Below are 18975 nucleotides of genomic sequence, written 5' to 3' on the forward strand. Positions count from 1 at the left end.
GTCTTCTGTGGATTTAAAGAAAAAGTGCATTTGTGCGATTTTCTAACAGGATTCGTTTTTACTGTGTTCACTGTGCATCCAAAATGACATGTAACCTGTATTCTATGTTTTGGTACGATTCCAAGGATACCAAATTTATATGGTTTTATTTACATTTTAACCCCTTAACAAAAATCCAAAACTTTGCCAAAATTTTTTTTTTTCTAAAACTCACCATATTCTGACACACATAACTTTTTTTATACTTCCATGTACAGGGATGCATAAGGCTTCTTTTTTTGCGGGGGTCGGGTGTACTTTTAGTTATACCATTTTGGGTGTACTTTTTAGTTATACCATTTTGGGGAATTGCTTTTGATTTGATCATTTTTTATTAAAATTTTTATCAAAGGCAAAACAGTGAAAAAATGGCAGTTTGGCACTTTTGACCTTTTTTTCTGCTACGGCGTTTACCGTATAGGAAAAATATTTTTTTAGATTTGTAGAGCAGGAGTTTTCAAACACTACTTCCTGGCGCCCTTAGTGGCTGCCTCGATACAGGGCTCCAAGCTGCAAGCAACCTTTATCTTTCCTTTCTCACTCCTTTTCTCTGTATCTTCAAGAATCCTGTAACCAAGCAAACTAGCACTATGAATTAGCAACTATAAATCGAATGGAAGACCCTGTGGAGTATTTTATTTCTATTGTAAAGCATGGACAATGACTCAAGACCTGGTTCAGCTGGTTTCCTGTGTGTACACATGTGCCTGTTACCATCCCCCCAGGAGGTAAGGACAGCATGGACACCATGCGGCATGGAGGAGAAACCTACATGGAAGTGTGGACTTGTTCTTTCAAGGAGATGATTTTTGGCGTCTATTGCTGATGTGTGAAGATGCCTACAGCTGACTGGTATTTCTTTCTATTACTGTGGACACGTGGGACTCTGTTACAACCTGGGAACCTACCATCACCCACCTACCCCAGGAGTTATGGAAGCTTGGCAAGAGAGCAGCACCCTGTCTACCTGGACGGCTTCAGACCTCTCTGGGCAGTAGAACACAGTGGTAAGAAGAAAGGAGGAGGAGGAGGGCTTGTGATGAAGGACATTTGGGGCATTTTTTGTGGTTAATGGACAATAGTGCAACACAAGATACCAAACTATCAGCAGGCCCTATGTAGAGTAGTAAGTGAAGGAAACAGAATAACAAATCCACTGATTGAAGACAGAAAAAAAAAAAATCAAACATATAGTACAAGCAGTTTAAGGCTCATAGGCATAGTGCACAAGCACCAGGATGACATTATGAAAGGAAGACATCTTTGGGTGTTTATAGACTGATTAAACACTGCAATTAGCCTTTTGCTTTGTGTGTGTGTGTGTATATATATATATATATATATATATATATATATATATGTGTGTATTTATTTATTTAGCTTATTTGTATAGCGCCATCATATTCCGCAGCACTTTTACATACATTGTGGTCACTGTCCATATAGGGCTCACAATCTACATTCCCTATTAGTATGTATTTGCAGTGTGGGAGGAAACCGTAGTACCCAGAGAAAACTCACACAAACATGTGGAGAACATATTCATGTGTTTGTGTCTGTTTTTTTCTGGAGGTTTCCAGTATCCTGTGGACTACATTAATAATAAGGAAATCATGGGTAGGATTCGGACAAGTACCAGACCATAGAAAGTTCCTGCATTTATATCCATATGGACTGGCAACCTATCAAGACAAAAGACTGTCACCACTTAGAGAAACAGTTTAAAATGCTGCACATTTTTAATAATTTATATTAACAAAAATGTTTAACTTTTAATTGTCTGCAAACTTAATCTGGTTATGTACATGGGAAAACTCCTTTAGGCCTGGACTCCACGTGGCATAAAAGCTGTAATTTGCCCATGGCTTAAACACTGCAGAAAAATTGCAGCGTTTTACAGTCAGATCAATCCCATGTTGACTTTGCGGTGAAAACTGTGCTGTGGACACGCTGCGATTTCCAAATCCGCAGCATGTCAAATATGCCTACAGAAACGCCGGCTGTTTCCGCATAAATATAATTGCAACAGAAACCTCTGCGAACTTTCTGTATAATGCGTTATGGGAAAAACCACAATGCGTTGCCACTGCGGTTTTTCCTGCATTGCTATTTTTCTGCAGGACACCACGTGGGGCCATAGCCTAAGGCTGAGGCGCCATGTTGCAGAAATGCAGATATAATACTAGCTAACTATAGTATTAGAGCTTCCCATATATTTCCCTTTCCTTTTATAGCCCTTCTTTGCCTCGACTAAAAAAAAAACCTGTGCATCCCCATAAATGGAAATATTTAAAAAAGTGTCAGAATATGACGATGCCAAAGACAATTTTTACCTATTTAAGACACCATTAAACATCACACCATTGTTACTTCAAATTAATATTAAACACATGAACTTTTATCATTGACGTTTATTTTTTATGGTAAGGCCGTCCGGTGAGTTTTTTCTTTGAGTTTTCCTCTGGTTTTACCAATATAATGTAACATTTAGGATAGAATATACAAGCAAGCAATCCAGCAGCAGATGACAGAATAGCAAAGATCTCCACGGCAGTAACATATTTGCCACTAGTGCTAACATAAGCAGGAATGAAGCTCACCCAGACCATGACAAACACCAATAGACTGAATGTTATAAACTTTGCCTCATTAAAACTGTCTGGCAATTTCCTGGCCAGAAAAGCCAAGATGAAGCAAAGTACTGCCAGCAGGCCAATATATCCAAAAGAAACCAAAAATACCAGCTCCGACTCCCTGTTGCATTCTAGAATTATCTTAGTCAATACCGTTTCCCTGTTTTTCTTTGTAAAAGAAGAAGTGGATGATAAGAACCCAACGCAGATGAGAATCTGAATAATTGTTGTAAATCCAACTAATACTCTCTGATGAGATGGGCGGAAGTATTTCATGACACTCTGGTTAGGCCTTGACATTGTAAAAGCAAGAGTGACAACTAATGTTTTGACTAGGATACATGATATGGTTAAGACAAAGCTTATACCAAACACTATTTGTCTGAGGACACATAGGTAAGTGGTGGGTTCTCCAAGGAAAGTATACGCACCTATAAAAGACAATGTCAATGACATAAGGAGCAAGAAGCTCACTTCTAAGTTGTTGGCTCTGACAATTGGGGTATTTCTATATTTTATGAACACCCCTATGACCAGAAGAGTTTGACAGATACCAAACCCAGCAGCTACAGAAAACGTGATTCCAAGTGGCTCTCCGAAAGACAGGTAATCTACCTCCTTGGGGATACAAGCATCTCTGTTCCTATTAGACCAGTAGTCTGGTGGACACTTTATACAGTCAGTAGAGTCTAAAAAATAGAAATAGATGTTTAAGAACATGTAATAACAAGATTATCATGAATCTGTCTCATATCTATCTATTATCTATAAATATCTATCTATCTATCTATCTATGTATCTATCTATCACTCAAGTGTCACGTCTTCTCTCTCCCCCTTTCCCCATTTATCTATGTCTTGTTTATTCTATGGAGCAGTAATAGAAGGCAAAATGTAAGTAACCTCAAGATGATCAAATGTGTTCACCATTTATACTTTGATAAAATTTTAATTTAATTAGAAACATTATATTGGAAAGTTAGTGAGTGCATATGACCACGGTATACTATCCATATACTGTAAAGGGGCCAAAGGAAGGGGGTCACAAAAAAGGGTGTCATATAAGTAAGGGTGTGAAATATGTTAGGCCAAGGCATCCTCACCGTGCCCTCCCCACTTTTGCACTATGCAAGCAAGGCACAGAACGGGAGTTGTAGCGCACATTTGGTGCCTCAATATCACCTTTACACACAGCGCCGCACCTCTCATGAGGCGAGCTGAAGCGACCGCTTCAGGTGGCGCTATGCCATTTTTGCTGACCTAAGCCTGTCCAGGACAAGCTGTGCTGGACTGGCTTAGCATCACCATCTCGGCAGCCCGGCACGGGAAGCGAGAGCTCTGCCCCGCCCCCTCCGCCCCGCCCCCTCCGCTCGGCCCAGCCCCCTCCGCTCGGACCCTCCCCCGGGGGGGGGGGGGCGGCTTTCTGACGTCCGACTCAGGTGGCACAAAGCCTAGGTTCACCCCTGTTTACACACCAGAAGACTGAGAGATTAATACATTTCCCCCAGTGTGAAAATACCCTAAGGTTGCCTGCTGTAGATTTGGAAGACACCATGAAAATAAAGTAAAAAAGTAATACCCGTTTCATTGGCTATTTCACCATCTGGGCATGGAATACAGCTGAAGCAGCAGACTGGTTGCCCCTGTATAATGCTTTTTCTAAATCCAGGTTTGCATCTTGCACTGCACTCTGATAGTGGAGACTAAGACAAGGAATGAAATCATTATTGCTGTGAGGTGCTCAACAAACCACAGAGATTTCACACTATATTTTATATTTTACATGCTGTTATACAATGATTTTATGAGACTTAGGTACATTTAGAGGAACAGTAAGACGGAACTGGTATGTATGGTGATAAAGAGGATGGTAAACTTTGAGAAATGTAGTCTAAAGCAGCACATTGTGAATATGCTGCTTTTTTTATTGCAGATTTTGATGTGGTTTTTTTTTTTTTTTTAGCCAAATCCAGAATTGGATCGAGAAGAGAAGTATAAGAGCTTCTTAGATACTAGAATTTCCTATTCCTTCTTTAACTACTAACTAGGCTTGGCAAAAAAAAAAAAAATGCAGCAAACTCTGAAACAAAAAAAAGAAGTGTTTCCGTCACAGTTAATAAAACATTTGTCACAGAAAGTCCACAGAGTTTTTCTCTGTTGACTTTCAGCCTCTGTTATACCTATAAGGAAAACGCCAGCATATACATAGGTATAATTGACATGCTGCGATTTCTAAAAATGTATATTTTCACAATGAGTGGGCCCAGCCTAAAACAGGCTTTTTGGAATTAGACAGAAGGGTTTGATTTGTTTCTTCCAGAAACAGTGAGGCATTGGAGAAAATTTATTAAGTAGAACTAGACTGAATACACCAAATTTATCACAGTGGTTCGTACTGAAAGATAAGTTTGTTGCGTCTGTAGACCTTTTAGTTGCACTATGCCTCCTCTTGGTTGGCTTGCTGCAGTCCAATTTCTTTGTCTCATAATTTTGACACATATTGGTGCACTTTATGTCATGCTCCTTTTTGCTAAACCATACCCTCTTTGCCTCTAAGGGTGAGTTCACACCTGCGCCTGGTCTTTGCTTTAGCCAATCCGTCGGGTTTCCATCTTCTACCCTGAGAAACTGGACAAGGGACGGAAACCTGGCGGTCAGTTTTCAAGCCCATTCACTTGAACGGGTTTGCAAAGTGACTGCCCGTGTGCGTCTTCTGCCTTTCTGTGGCGAAACAGGTTTTTTTTAGTTGTACATGAGGTACTTTGTGTCCGGTTAAAAATAAACGGTTTCTCCATGGACAGGCAGAAGACGCACACGGGCAGTTTTCGTAGACTGTCCAGCTTCCTATGGGCAGAAGACGGAAACCCGTCAGATTGGCTAAAGCAGAGACTGGGCTCAGGTGTGAATCCGCCCTTAGCCACATGTCCATAGCAAAACGCAGCAAAAACACAGTGGAAAATGAATTCCCTCTTGTCTTTTTGCATTTTTAACACCCCCTCCACCACATAACTTATTTTTAAAGTTGAAGTATTTTTCCAAAGTAAGCCAGAATTTGGAAACATTTAGGATAATGTATCTCCCCTAATATTCCTGGGGAAATAAGAGAGACTTTTTTTTAATCTCAGAAACCTCTATATACAATTTACCATTTACAGTCCAAACCTGAGACTGGCCTCCATTCCACAAGGTCGTTTGTTCATCAATCACTAGCTGATAGTCCAAAATTGTGCTGCCATAGTAGCTGCCAACCTTCTTGTAGCTTAGGAGGCCATTTTCTCCCATCTGCCAGTTAACAATATCGTATTTTGCCACTGGATCTCCATTTTTGTCAAAATAGTGATGATTTCCATCGGGATCTGTGAAATTGACAGCTTTCAAAGCTTTTACTAACTGCAAAGACAAAAGAATACCATATAAACATTGATCCTGTAATAGGCAATGGATTACTGTGCTGGTATAAATACTACTCCCATAATGTAGTCGTAGTCTGCTACGTCATCTAGATGTAAAAAGTATTAACTACAGCATAAGATGTAATGACTATGTGTGTGCTTAGCTAAAATGAATATCAATATGTGTTCATATTTAATAATAGCGACGTCATATTACTGCTACTCTGTGTTGCTAATAACGCTTTTCCTGAGTACAAATGATAGAGACGACATATGTTTTCATGCAATATAATGGTGGAGTTTATTTATGTAACATTTCTAGAGCGCCTTTTCTTTGAATGCTGCATTGTGTCATTCCTATGTTATTCTTCCTAGAAAGTTATGAATAAAAAACAGCTGGGTTTTTCCAGTTGGCGGTATATAGTACTGTGTACCTACATAGCCTGACACTGTCCAATCAGTCCTTAGGATATTAAATTATGTATAAGGACTCACCACTCTAACAAGAGGAATGGTAACACCCAGTTGTCAATTTATTAGTAAATTTCTTTTTAGGAATAACAGAGGAATGGACAAGACAGAGTTATAAGAAGTAATGCTACAGAATTCTTATTTTATGGATACTACTAGTATTTACTATAGTCAAAATGTTGGATAAGACAACAGGTATTCTTTAAATATTCCTCCGTGGTAAAACTGAACATGACGAACACACACGTGACTACATAAGGTGAGCATACATCCACTCATCCTTTTGTCTGCAGTTTTATCTAGCCTGACCTACTACACTAGATTTTGTGTGGTGCTGTTTCTATCATATTTTGTCAGTGCGTACATCAAACAATATGACATGTGACATTACCTCATAGGGCTCTAGACTGTGCTCTTTAATACATGACTCATTGTCACAAGACCATAAACTATGCAGCGCATGTGCAATAGCATATACCGCATTGTAGACATTGCAGCTAATTCTCAGTTGTGACACATCTGTATATGCATTGTTCACCGATGAGAGATCCTCATTACCAGTACAAATAGTCATATTATTTGCTATTCCAGTTTGATCAGCCCAGATACACATGAAAGAGTGTTCCCAAAATGATTTTGTTATACTATCTACAGGCTTCTGTTGAGTGTTCAGCTGGAGCAGGAAGTTTTTCAAGCCTGGAATTTTCCCTATGGGTATTGCTAGCCCCAGTGTGCCACTAAAAAAACGAGTATGCTCCTTTTCTATGACAAATGCAGATGTGCTCCAGCCTTCACTTGCCAGCCAGGTTTTACCGGTAATATTTTGCTTGGCTATTTCCCAAACCAGTGGTAGAAGGTTGGTGTCTCCGGAGAATACAATGATAACATTGGCTGAGGATTGTTTTATAGTTTCAGCAATTTGCAGGTATTTCGTCCTGGAATACGTTAAAGGAATTGTCTCTGAGAATGCAATACAGGCTCCAAGTCGTACAACCTGCTCAGTGAAGAGCTGGACTCCAACATGCCCATAGTCATTGTCTTCAGCTAGGGTGCCTACCCACTTCCAGCCAAAGTGTTCTACTATGGCCGCCAAAGCAGTGGTTTGAAATGTGTCACTTGGTATGGTCCGAAAGAAGGAAGGGAATTCATCTTTATTACTTAGGACATTTATGGAGGAAAAATAGCTAACCTAGGAACGGAGAGAGAAGGATTCTGTAACAATTTCACTTTCATGTTAGTAGTGTAATATCCTGAAAACAGTGTCTGCTTTTTCATCAATGTACTGAGTGTTATTTTGGCTTTTCTCAGAGTAAGGAATAATGATTGACTACTAGTAGTAAATACCCAGTTAAAAAAGATGACTATTTAAGCAGGACAGGGCACCGAATTGGTGCTGTGTTACATAATAGAAAAGGATATGCTACTAAGGCTAAGGTGCTGGATCACATCTGCGTTGGTATTCCATTTGGGGGAGTCCGCATGGGGATCCCCCTGAACGGAAAACCAAATGCAATTGCAAGCGCTGTGCAGTAAAAGCACACGGATCCCTATAGACTATAATGGGGTCTTTGTGCTTGCCGCCAGATCTCCGCACAGAACATGCGCTGCAAGCACACAGACCCCATTATAGTCTATGGGGTCCTTGTTCTTTCACTGCATAGCACTTGCAAATACGTTTGGTATTCCGTTCGGGAGACCCATGCGGACTCCCCGAACAGATTACCAAACGCAAATGTGAACAAAGGGTAAGGCCCCCTGTAGCGAGCCACAGCCAAAAATGCATTGTATTTTTTTCCCTGGCATTTTTCACAGAAAGTCTGCAGAGTTTTCCTCTTTGGACTTTCTGCCTCTATTATACCTATACGGAAAATACCAGCTTTTCCATAGGTATAATTGACATGCTGCAATTTACAAAAACACAAGAGTTTTGGAAAACACAGCATTTCCCCTGCAGATTTTTTTCAGCAATGTGTAGATAGGATTAGTCAGAATCCCAGCTACTTTGCAGGTATTGGAGAACACAGCGTTTTTTGCAACATGGGGCCTGACCTTAAAGATATATATGATGTAATTAAGTTACAAAACCTTAATAAACTCACTTTGTCAAACATAAAAAGACATCACAGATATGTTATTGAGGGTCCCAGTGGTACGCCAAGTCATGTATGCATGGCCATGCCAGCTGTGGTTTACTAATACATTATTTTATTGATTATTGAAAGTTCACTTTAAGACTAGGTATACATGGTGACATTGGAATGAGTATATGGAGAAATCCAGGGAAATAAGCAAATATAAAACATGACCTCTATTTTGAGGGTCCATAGCAAAGGATCATTAAAATAACAGACATGTGAAAGGCCCCCATTCACTTGAAGCATTGAATTGAATTTTAAAAAATGGACATCACATGGCAATTATTCACTGTCTTATGAATATAGCTGTCCTATGCATTTAAGTTACAAACAATAGTCATTACATTGATAGCCTCTGATTTACTGGCATAGTAGAAAAGTGCAATTCAGCTAATATGCATATTTTTTTTCTTTAATAAATTATTGAAAAAATGTTATTTTTTTTATTATTTTACCTTTATCTTTATATAATGTTTGCATTTAAAATGTAATTACATCCCCATATATTAAAATACATAATGCATTATGCATTGGTTGTCCTTACTACTCACATGACTGTGTATATATAGAGTTATATTTAGGCCTGTGTCTACTATGATTGCATTTTCTATATGTACTGTATATATGTAAATGTTTTATTTTTATCCTTACCTGTGGATAGTGGTAGGTGCCCAGTATCCTTGCCATTGCTATGGATATAACTGAAGCTGATTCACCAATAACTGCAGATAATATAGGTTTATCCTGGCATTGATAGTTTGGTATACCTTTTGTGTTGGCTCCAGATCCAGAGATCAACATGAAAATCTGTTTTGTAACTTCGGCTATATTATCACAAGTGTCATAGATTGCATATCCTACTGATACATTAGGGAGAAGGTGAGTGCTATTATTAATCTGCTCTATGGCATACATCATAGATCTGATCCAACGGAAGCTCCTAAAATCAAAGCTAAAAACATAGAAATGTTATTTTATATATTGTATAGAATATACAAGCAACATACACAGCGGTACAAAAGTATGTCCCAAGTGTAGATAAACAGACTCAGGAACTTCAGGTTAGTAGTGGTGACATTTCAGTAGGTTATCAATAAAAATGGGCCTTTACATTGTCCAGTATTGTCCAGAATCTTTCCTCTTTAATATTATTTTTTCTCCTCTTTTCCCTCTCGCTTTCTTTGTCATTGCACGCTAGCTCCATTTCTTGTATTTAATACATTTTTGTTATACTATTGTGTATCTAAACACAACTTCATAAAGAGTATTTGATTTTTCTATATAAAAATGAATGCAAATAATAAAGATGATGCAAAACATAATCCTAAAGATACCTAGACGCACAATTATTCAATGGGAGTGCTGTACATGTAAATGGATACAACAAACAATCTAAAGCAGTGGTTCTTAACCGGGGTTCGATCGAACCCTAGGCCCTATGCACGATTCATTTTGTGTACCAGTAAAAAAACATATACCTATGTCTTGAATTTGGAAAAAAATCATATTTGATTTATCACTAAAGAAGGGTTCGGTGAATGTGCATATGAAACTGGTGTGTGCGGTACCTCAAACAAGGTTAAGAACCACTGGTCTAAAGGATGAAGGTGGCAAGCATATATGGCCAAGATGTTCGTCCGGGAAAGTCCAAAGATTCTGTCACATAAGAGGACGGTTGTCAATGAGCTTTACCTCACACTTTGTACAGTCCATAGTCATTCTAACGCTAGCTTCACACCTGCGTTCATCTGTCCGTTCTGAGCTTTCCGTCTTCTGCATGCCAGAAGTCGGAAAGCTCAGACCGGGTCTGGCCGTGAGCGGCGGTGAGCGTTTTATGCTCTCCGCCGCGAAACCGGATTTTTTTATCCGGACACAGAGTACTGCATGTCCGACTCTGTGTCCGGATTATAAAACCCGGTTTCGCGGCGGAGAGCCTAAAACGCTCACCGCCGCTCACGGCCGGACATCTCTCTCACCCATTCAAATGAATGGGTGAGAGAGACTCCTGCAGGTTTCCGTCTCCTGCCTCTGTTTTAGGCAGGAAACGGAAACCTGAACTACGGAGTTCACAACGCAGATGTGAACGAGCCCTAAGCTATTTAATAACTTTTTTTTTTAATTGAGTGCAAAGTAAATAAGTGAGAATATGTCATTTAACAATCAGAGAACAAAAAAAAATACCTATATAATAGAAATACCCACCTATTATCACATGTATGAGATGCTGGGTTTGATGTGTACATGGTAGGACCAACACTGCTAGATCTTTGGACAGGGAAAACTCCTCCAATCACCATATCTCCGGACCTGACTATGCCTGGAATTATATTTGTGTCTAGTCTACAAGAAGGTAATGTTAGTTCACAAAAACAAACACAATACAACAGCAAGTGCAGCATGTAACTTAACATCTTCATGTTTATGTGATCTACTACACCGAGCCCCCATTTATACCTTCCAGAACACTTGTCTACTCAGGTTTAATTGTCCAAGAATGTTGTTGTCAGCCCTTTGGGATGTTCCGATATGGATGCACAAACTGACAAGAGTTTTTCTTGTCAGTTCTGATTATGCGTGTCATGAGTGAAGTCTTCCCACTAGAGAGATTTTCTCACTAAATTAGACAGAGGGAAAAGTGCATGAATGTAATAAAATATATTTAGTATTTCAGTACGGTGAGACACAATAACTACACTGTATGGAAATACAGACTCCAGATTATTATTTTTACAGATCATGGATAAATGTTTCTTGCTCATTATATCCAGTTTCTTGATGTTCCTTGTTTGCCACTTGTGGACTATGTTCTACTACCACAGGTTTTAGGCTGAGGCCGAAATGCAGCTTTTTTGTTGCAGATTTTGTTCCAGTTTTTTGAGCCAAATTCAAGTACAAAAGATGACAATAGATGGTCATATCATGAAGTTTATGTAATAACATTTTAATTGCATGCCTTGGAGGGGTTCGACACCTTGGACACCTGCAAATCACCTTATTGATGAAGGGCGGCTCTTGCCATGTTGCTAATCGCTGTACAAATTGTAGCAGCAAGTGTAGGTACTGTACTGCAACACTGACCCACAGACTTCAATGGAGTAGTGCTGTTCTATCTACAATCATGGCTACAGTTTGTACAGCAAATAAGCAGCGTGTTGAGAACCGCATTCTCTCAGTACCAGTGATCTGGCCAGGGTCCAGGGTGACAAACCCCTGCAGATCTATTATGAATGGCCTACCCTAAGCATAGGCTACATTAGGCTAAGGCCTAGAAAGAGAAGAAATTTAGTGAAAGAAGTTTAGTAGATTGGCAATGGAGGGATTGGAGCTGTTGGCTCCCTTCTTGGAGCACCAAGAAGAGAAAATAGCTTGTATCCTGATGAAAATTTTGCCAGTAGACTACTCTTGAGAGACAGAGAGAAAGTAAGAGTGTGTTTTAGACAGCATCTGAGAGTCCGCTAGCTTGCCATAGGGACTGATTAGCCTCCAGGCTGTCAAGTGTCAGGTTCCCCCAATCCAGAACCTGATATCTCAGGATCCTGGCAAAACTGTGATCCCTGATATACCAGGTTCTGGATTTGGGGAATCCTCCAGTAAATTTCTCAACTCATCTGAATGAGTTGAGAAAACCAAGCTGTTTTTGGACAGAATGGTATGATGGATATTACTGTGGCTTGGTCTTGTCTGATTTTCATCAGTACCTTGGAATCATGGAAACTGGAGAGAAGATGTTAGCCAGCCTGAAGGTACTGACCTTTTTACTAGCCATCACATAGCTAGTTCCTCCCATAGACTTTTGTGCTGGTCCAACCGGGATGATGTGAGACTGTACAGTGTACTGGGGTATTGCCATGAGTAAGGGACGGATGTCCCGAAACGCGTAGGCTTGTCTGTCTTCAACCATACATGCATACTTGGAATTGACCATGTAAGTTTTTCTACATCTTTTTTCCTATGTCTGGTACCTATTTTTTATATTTTTATATTTTTCCAATAAAAGTCAAGTTTTACTATAGACCTCTTGTGCTGAAGGAATATTTTTCTACTGGGTTCTTGGGCCTCTCTCTGTTTTGGTTGGAATACCTGGAACACCAACAACCTCCACAATACCAAACTGTTGCACACAAAGCTCACTGGAAGTGTAAATTAATCTCCTGACGAAGTTTCCATAGGAGATTAAACGCACGTCGGGGTTTTGCTACCTATAGTATCTTGGGGGTTGCCATGTGTCCAGCATTTCTGTGTATAAGCTTTGAGCTTATTATATTATTGTTTGCACACATATTGATTTGTGGATGGTGCATAATTGGCAGAATGTGGTATTATTAAAACTCCTTATTACTGCACCACTGTTTGTGCATATCTGGTATTATGGGGCTTTATAAGGCTCCCCAATTACATCTACTTACCCTTTCATGTATTTTATTGTGTGCATAGAGTTTGCAGTGATCCATTGTGGTTTATATCTATGCACTTACTGCATTACTTGGTTATGTATATAATCTATGTGTAACACGTGGTAGTTATCCCCTTCACATGGAGTAAACGCGTGTGTATTTTGGCAAAATCCACGTGTAAAAATCAGACTCCCATTGACTTCAATGGCATTTTCATTTACACGTGTAAAAAAACACGTCAAAATACACATCAACATACACATCAAAATACACGTCAAAATACACGTGTAAAATGTCATTGAAGTCAATGGGAGTCTTATTTTTGCACGTTTATTTTTACACGTGTATTTTGCCAAAATACATGCGTGTTTACTCCGTGTGAAGGGGCTCTTATAGTGTGGAAGTTTTACTATGTTTGTCCCTTCTTTCCTTCATCCCTGGTAAGTTCTTCAAGGTGAAAGGTGACTTCCTGTGACATTCGCTTGCGGCGGACAGAGCAGCCACCCCCAGACACTAGCATAGCCCTGCTTCTCCCTCTTGGCTGGAATGGCTCCAGGAATTCCTCCATATACAGCAGATGGAGACACTGGTAGTGGCAGACTCTGCTGACAACCTGTTTGATGCTCTCTGGCGGCCGTGGGTGGAGTTCCAGGAATCAGCCGACTTTATTAATTCTTTCCCCTGAGCTTTCACTTTGTGCTCCAGGAGCAACCCTGAGTCTCCATTTTTCACCTGATGTTTTCCCCATCTCTCCATTTGTTTCCTCCCTCTCTCACCCTCCATCAACACTGCCCCCTTCCCAGTGCTGGTTTTCTCTTGTTTTTCTAGTTTTGCCTAGAGTCACCCTCATGGGCACAGGCAACTCTATGTGGCCTTATCTGTTAGTTCTTGGGTCTCCCCTACTGACTTCTTTAGTTGATATTGCAGATCACTGGGACCATTGTTCCGGGCTCATTTGTGGATTCACCTCTCTGAACTGATACCCTGTGGGCCTTGGGTCCCGACCCACCGTTCTACTACTACAAATTATGTTACGCTGTTGTCTATTGTTATACTTTTAAAAAATGTAATAAACCTTGAATAAATATAAATATTCCACCTGTCCTACAAACACACAGGAGGCAGGATTACCCCATTATTTTGCTGTTGTTAGGACTAAGGTAAAACAGATTAACAACATAATCAATGATTTCCTCTACACCAGAAAACTGGCATAGGTGGAAATAACTATGGTGCCTATTTAGTACATGGCCATTTTTTGAGGAGTGGTTCGGAGGATCCTTGGCCCAACAATTTTACTATAACTCACAAAAAGACTAGCATGAGCTATATAGGAAGCGAGCAGGAAGACCTGGATTCGCAGGGGTATATTAATTTTTTTTTGTTTGTGCAGTGGCCCCATAAGAATTGTCCAATTTTGCACTGGTTTTGTACATTTTGTATGTTGTTTGTGTGTATGTCCATAAGCGTCATGTGATTATGTGTTGTTATGGATTCCTGGAGTAAAACTACATGAATGTGACTTTGTGTAACATTGTCATCCACAGTGCCCTGCTTCTTTAAAGCTGACATACAGCAGTGAAGAAAAATGGCTGGGTTGTTATGGAAACCTGGAGTAAAACTCTGTGTGGTACTCTGTGCAGAGCCGTCTATCTAATCCTCCAGTGTATGGTACCGTGTGCTGAGGCACGTATCTAATACTATGGCTTGTGGTACTGTGTGCAGAGGCACGTATCTAATCCTGCCTGTGTAGTATTGTGTGAAGAGGCGCGTATCTAATCCTCCGGCGTGTGGAACTGTGTTCAGATGTGTATACCCAATTCTCTGGCATGTGGTACTGTGTGCAGACGCATGTATCCAATCCTCCGGCGTATAGTACTGTGTGCAGATGCGCGTATCTAATCCTCCAGCATGTGAAACTGTGTGCAGATGTACGTTTCTAATCCTCTGGCGTGTGGAACTGTGTGCAGATGTGCGTATCCAATCCTCTGGCGTGTAGTACTGTGTGCAGATGCGCGTATCTAATCCTCCCCCATGTGGTACTTTGTGTAGACGCGAGTATCTAATCCTCTGGCGATGGTACTATGTGAAGACATTCGTATCTAATCCTCCGGCGTGTGGTACTGTGTGCAGATGTGCATATCTAATCCTCCCCTGTGTGGTATTGTGTGAAGAGATGCGTATCTAATCTTCCCCATGTGGAACTGTGTGCAGAGGCGCATATCTAATCCTTGGTCGTGTGGTACTGTATGCAGACGCACGTATCTAATCCTCCCCTGAGTGGTATTGTGTGAAGAGGTGCGTATCTAATCCTATGGCATGTGAAACTGTGTGTAGACGCGCATATCTAATCCTACGGCATGTGGTACTGTGTGCAGACGCGTATATCTAATTCTCTGCCGTGTAGAACTGTGTGCAGACGCGCGTATCTAATTCTCTGGCATGTAGTGCTGTGTGCAGATGCGCGTATCTAATCCTCCCCTGTGTGGTACTGTGTGCTGAGACGCGTATCTAATTCTCTGGCATGTGGTACTGTGTGCAGAGGCATGTATATAATCCTCCAAAGTATGGTACTGTGCGCAGATGCACGTTTCTTATCCTCCAGTGTGGTATTGTGTGAAGACCCGTGTATCTAATCCTCTGGTGTGTAGAACTGTGTGCAGATGTGCGTATCTAATCCTCTGGCATGTGGTACTGTGTGCAGATGCACGTATCTAATCCTCCCCTATGTGGTACTGTGTGCTGAGACGCATATCTAATTCTCTGGCGTGTGGTACTGTGTGCAGACGCGCGTATCTAATCCTATGGCATGCGGTACTGTGTGCAGACGCATGTATCTAACCCTATGGCGTGTACAACTGTGGGCAGATGCGCGTATCTAATCCTACAGCATGTGGTACTGTGTGCAGACATGCTATCTAATACTCTGGTGTGTGGAACTGTGTGCAGATGCGCGTATCCAATCCTCTGGCATGTGGTACTGTGTGCAGACACGTGTATCTAATCCTTCAGTATGTGGATCTGTGTGCAGATGCACGTATCTAATTCTTCAGTGTGTGGAAATGTATGCAGAAGCGCGTATTTAATCCTCTGGTGTGTAGGACTGTGTGCAGACGCGTGTATATAATCCTCTGGTGTGTGATACTGTGTGCTGATCTGCGTATCTAATCCTCTGATGCGTGTATCTCAGTGTTGGGTTGTGCATATGGAGTGACCATGTGTATGGCAGTTGGTATATGAGTGAAAGACTTACAGGTTTGTATTGGCTAAGGGGGGGGGGGGGGGCACTGTGTTGGGAAATCTGTAACTCCGGAACGGTACGTCCAAGCGAGTTGGAGTCTCATCTTACACCTTCCCGGATATCTGAAGTATTTAAGTATCTCTGTACCAAATTTAGTGAAGATTGGTCCAGTTGTTGGTTGCGCATAGATAACAGACAGACGGACAGAAATTCATTTTTATAATATAGAGAGATGTACATCATCTCCATTCTGGCGCACAGGAGTGGACCTCAAATAATTAGAGGCTGAAACCTCTTAATAATTCAGGCTCAGTGCCAGCGGGGAAATGAATATATACAGAATGCCAATCTTAATAAATTCCCCCAATATATCTATATTTTTCTGAACAGGCTCGATGAGCAAAAAAAATTGTAAGCCATATTGAAATATTCATTTAAGTGTTAAAAAGAATGAATGGTTGTTAGGATTTAACTGAATAAATTTGACGCTTAGTACAACATTGCTAAAATGTCCTCAAGGGACTGCACTTAATGTAGCTGAAATCATTGCTTTATTATGTACTTTAATGAGCTGGAATTGAAGCTCACTCTTATGGCATAATGCTTCACAAGGCTTCATCGCAGTGACAAAATAAAGTAGAAAACTCATCACCTGAACATTAATGCAAAGTGCCATTGTCTTAACATGTAACAGAAACATATCACTCCAAGGGTAAATCAAAGAAATTGTGTCATCTCTGTTCTGTTCCCTTGATACCATTTATATATAATTCTAGAATGGATTATACACTCATTGACAAAAAAAACATATGCGCCAAGAAGGAGTTATTGGAATTGAATGAAAACTTGATGTTTGTGAATGTAATGATGATATATGTAAATAGTTACAATATTAGGCTGCTTTCACACGGAGTAACGCGCCGCTCATTCTGACACGTAAACACGTGTCAGAGTGAGCATAGTAAAACAGAATCCCATTGACTTCAATGGGTTTGGTCTTACGCACACTACCCATTGAACTCAGTGGGAGGCTTTTTTACCTATTGCTTTCAATGTGATACGCGCGTACAGGGTATATAAAATCAGAGCGAAAAGCAGACTTCTCATGAGCAGGCAGACAAAAGTGGCCAAAAAAAGAGTCAATGCACACATGTACACAACAGTATAGGAAAGTGGTGATGCTGTTATGCCACACATACTCGGAATGAGTGCTCAAGTTGGAACCACCTAGAGAAGCTAGATCGCACTATTTAGTATGGAGGCTAGCTAGACTCCATACTAAATAGTGTGTATACATGGTATATAAAAAAGTTACATCTGCCTCATAAGTTTAAAATGGATGGTTATTATGGGAAATTCAGTTCATCATATATAAAAAGTAATACATAAATACAAATTATATATAAATAAATAAATGTAAATAGAAAATGGAACCCCTCCCCATATAATTAGATAAATAGGTATAATAGCAACATTTAAATAAGGGATTTTGTATACAAAAGAATGGAAAGGGGGAGGTGGGGTGTTAATAATAAGCCTTTCAGTTGTTGAATGTATATATATCAGGAGGCCATGAGTACAAAAGGCAATTTAACCCTTTCACTGTCAGGGGTTTTCAGATTTTTCTCTCCTCTGACTGCCAGAGCAAGTTTCAAAGTTTTGAGATGGACAAATCCTATCCTATCCTATCCTACTAATATTATAAATGTGAAAGTTTGTATGTTTGTGAGTTTGTATGTTTGTTCCTCAATGTTTGTATGTTTGTTCCTCAATCACGCAAAAATGGCTGAACGGATTTGCATGAAATTTGCCACATACATAGATAGGAACCCCGATTAAAACATAGGCTACTTTTTATCCCGGTAAATGACGTCACTACACGACCGTAGTGAAGGAATTTAGGTTCACATAACACTAAAGGACCTGAGATGACGTCATCACAGGTCCTTGAGCCATTCTCAGATAGGATCATGCTAGGCAGTGGACAGAGCTATATAGGATGAATCTAGATAGTGTGAAAGGTGAAGAAAATGGAGTCTCATAGTAGATCAGGAGACTACAGAACATGCAGGCTTTGTGTGGGCAAGAGGACTGTATCGGGTGCAGAGTTTCAGTGAGTACTACAGGGAATGTGTTGTTCTGCCTCTGATGGGGGAGGGGGGAGAACTTTGCACATTTCAGCAACATCCGTTCAGCCCTTTGTAACAGAGAAGCTGCTCAGACAGTCACATAACCAAACCCCTATAATCACAATTGCCTGATGTAGCAGAGTTTAGGCAGTGCTGTAGCACACCTCTATAGGCTCTCCATATGCAAACATGTACATACAGCTGGGTATCCTATGCATATGCAGTGATGTAGCAGAGCCGAGACACGGGAGCAGGCTGATCGAACTGTGGCAAATTTCTGCAACATCCGTTCAGCCGTTTCCAACACAGAAGCTGCTCAGAAATAAGAACACCCCTCTAATTCAAATGACCAGATGTAGCAGAGCTTAGGCAGCGCTGTAGCACAACTGAGCATGCTATCCATATGCAGAGATGTACATGCAACTGAGTATGCTGCGCATATGCAGCGATGTAGCAGAGTCGAGACGCGGGAGCATGCGGATCATCGACAACAGCAATTGGCTAAATATCAGCGGCTCAGCGCCAACACCAACCCGCACACG

General features: G+C 40.6%; 1 protein-coding gene across 1 annotated transcript; it reads right to left on the reverse strand.

Annotated features, from left to right (window-relative positions):
• Window positions 1-2450: 2450 nt before the first annotated feature.
• On the reverse strand, window positions 2451-10985 carry LOC142198531 (extracellular calcium-sensing receptor-like). Its single transcript, XM_075269564.1, has 6 exons — window positions 10872-10985; window positions 9321-9609; window positions 6926-7723; window positions 5834-6061; window positions 4251-4374; window positions 2451-3361 (listed from the first exon to the last, which is right to left on the reverse strand). Exons 1-6 carry the CDS (start codon window positions 10964-10966, stop codon window positions 2451-2453), a joined length of 2445 nt encoding a protein of 814 aa, XP_075125665.1. The 5' UTR covers window positions 10967-10985.
• Window positions 10986-18975: the final 7990 nt, after the last annotated feature.

Source organism: Leptodactylus fuscus, chromosome 3, assembly GCF_031893055.1.
Source record: "Leptodactylus fuscus isolate aLepFus1 chromosome 3, aLepFus1.hap2, whole genome shotgun sequence".
NCBI lineage: Eukaryota > Metazoa > Chordata > Amphibia > Anura > Leptodactylidae > Leptodactylus > Leptodactylus fuscus.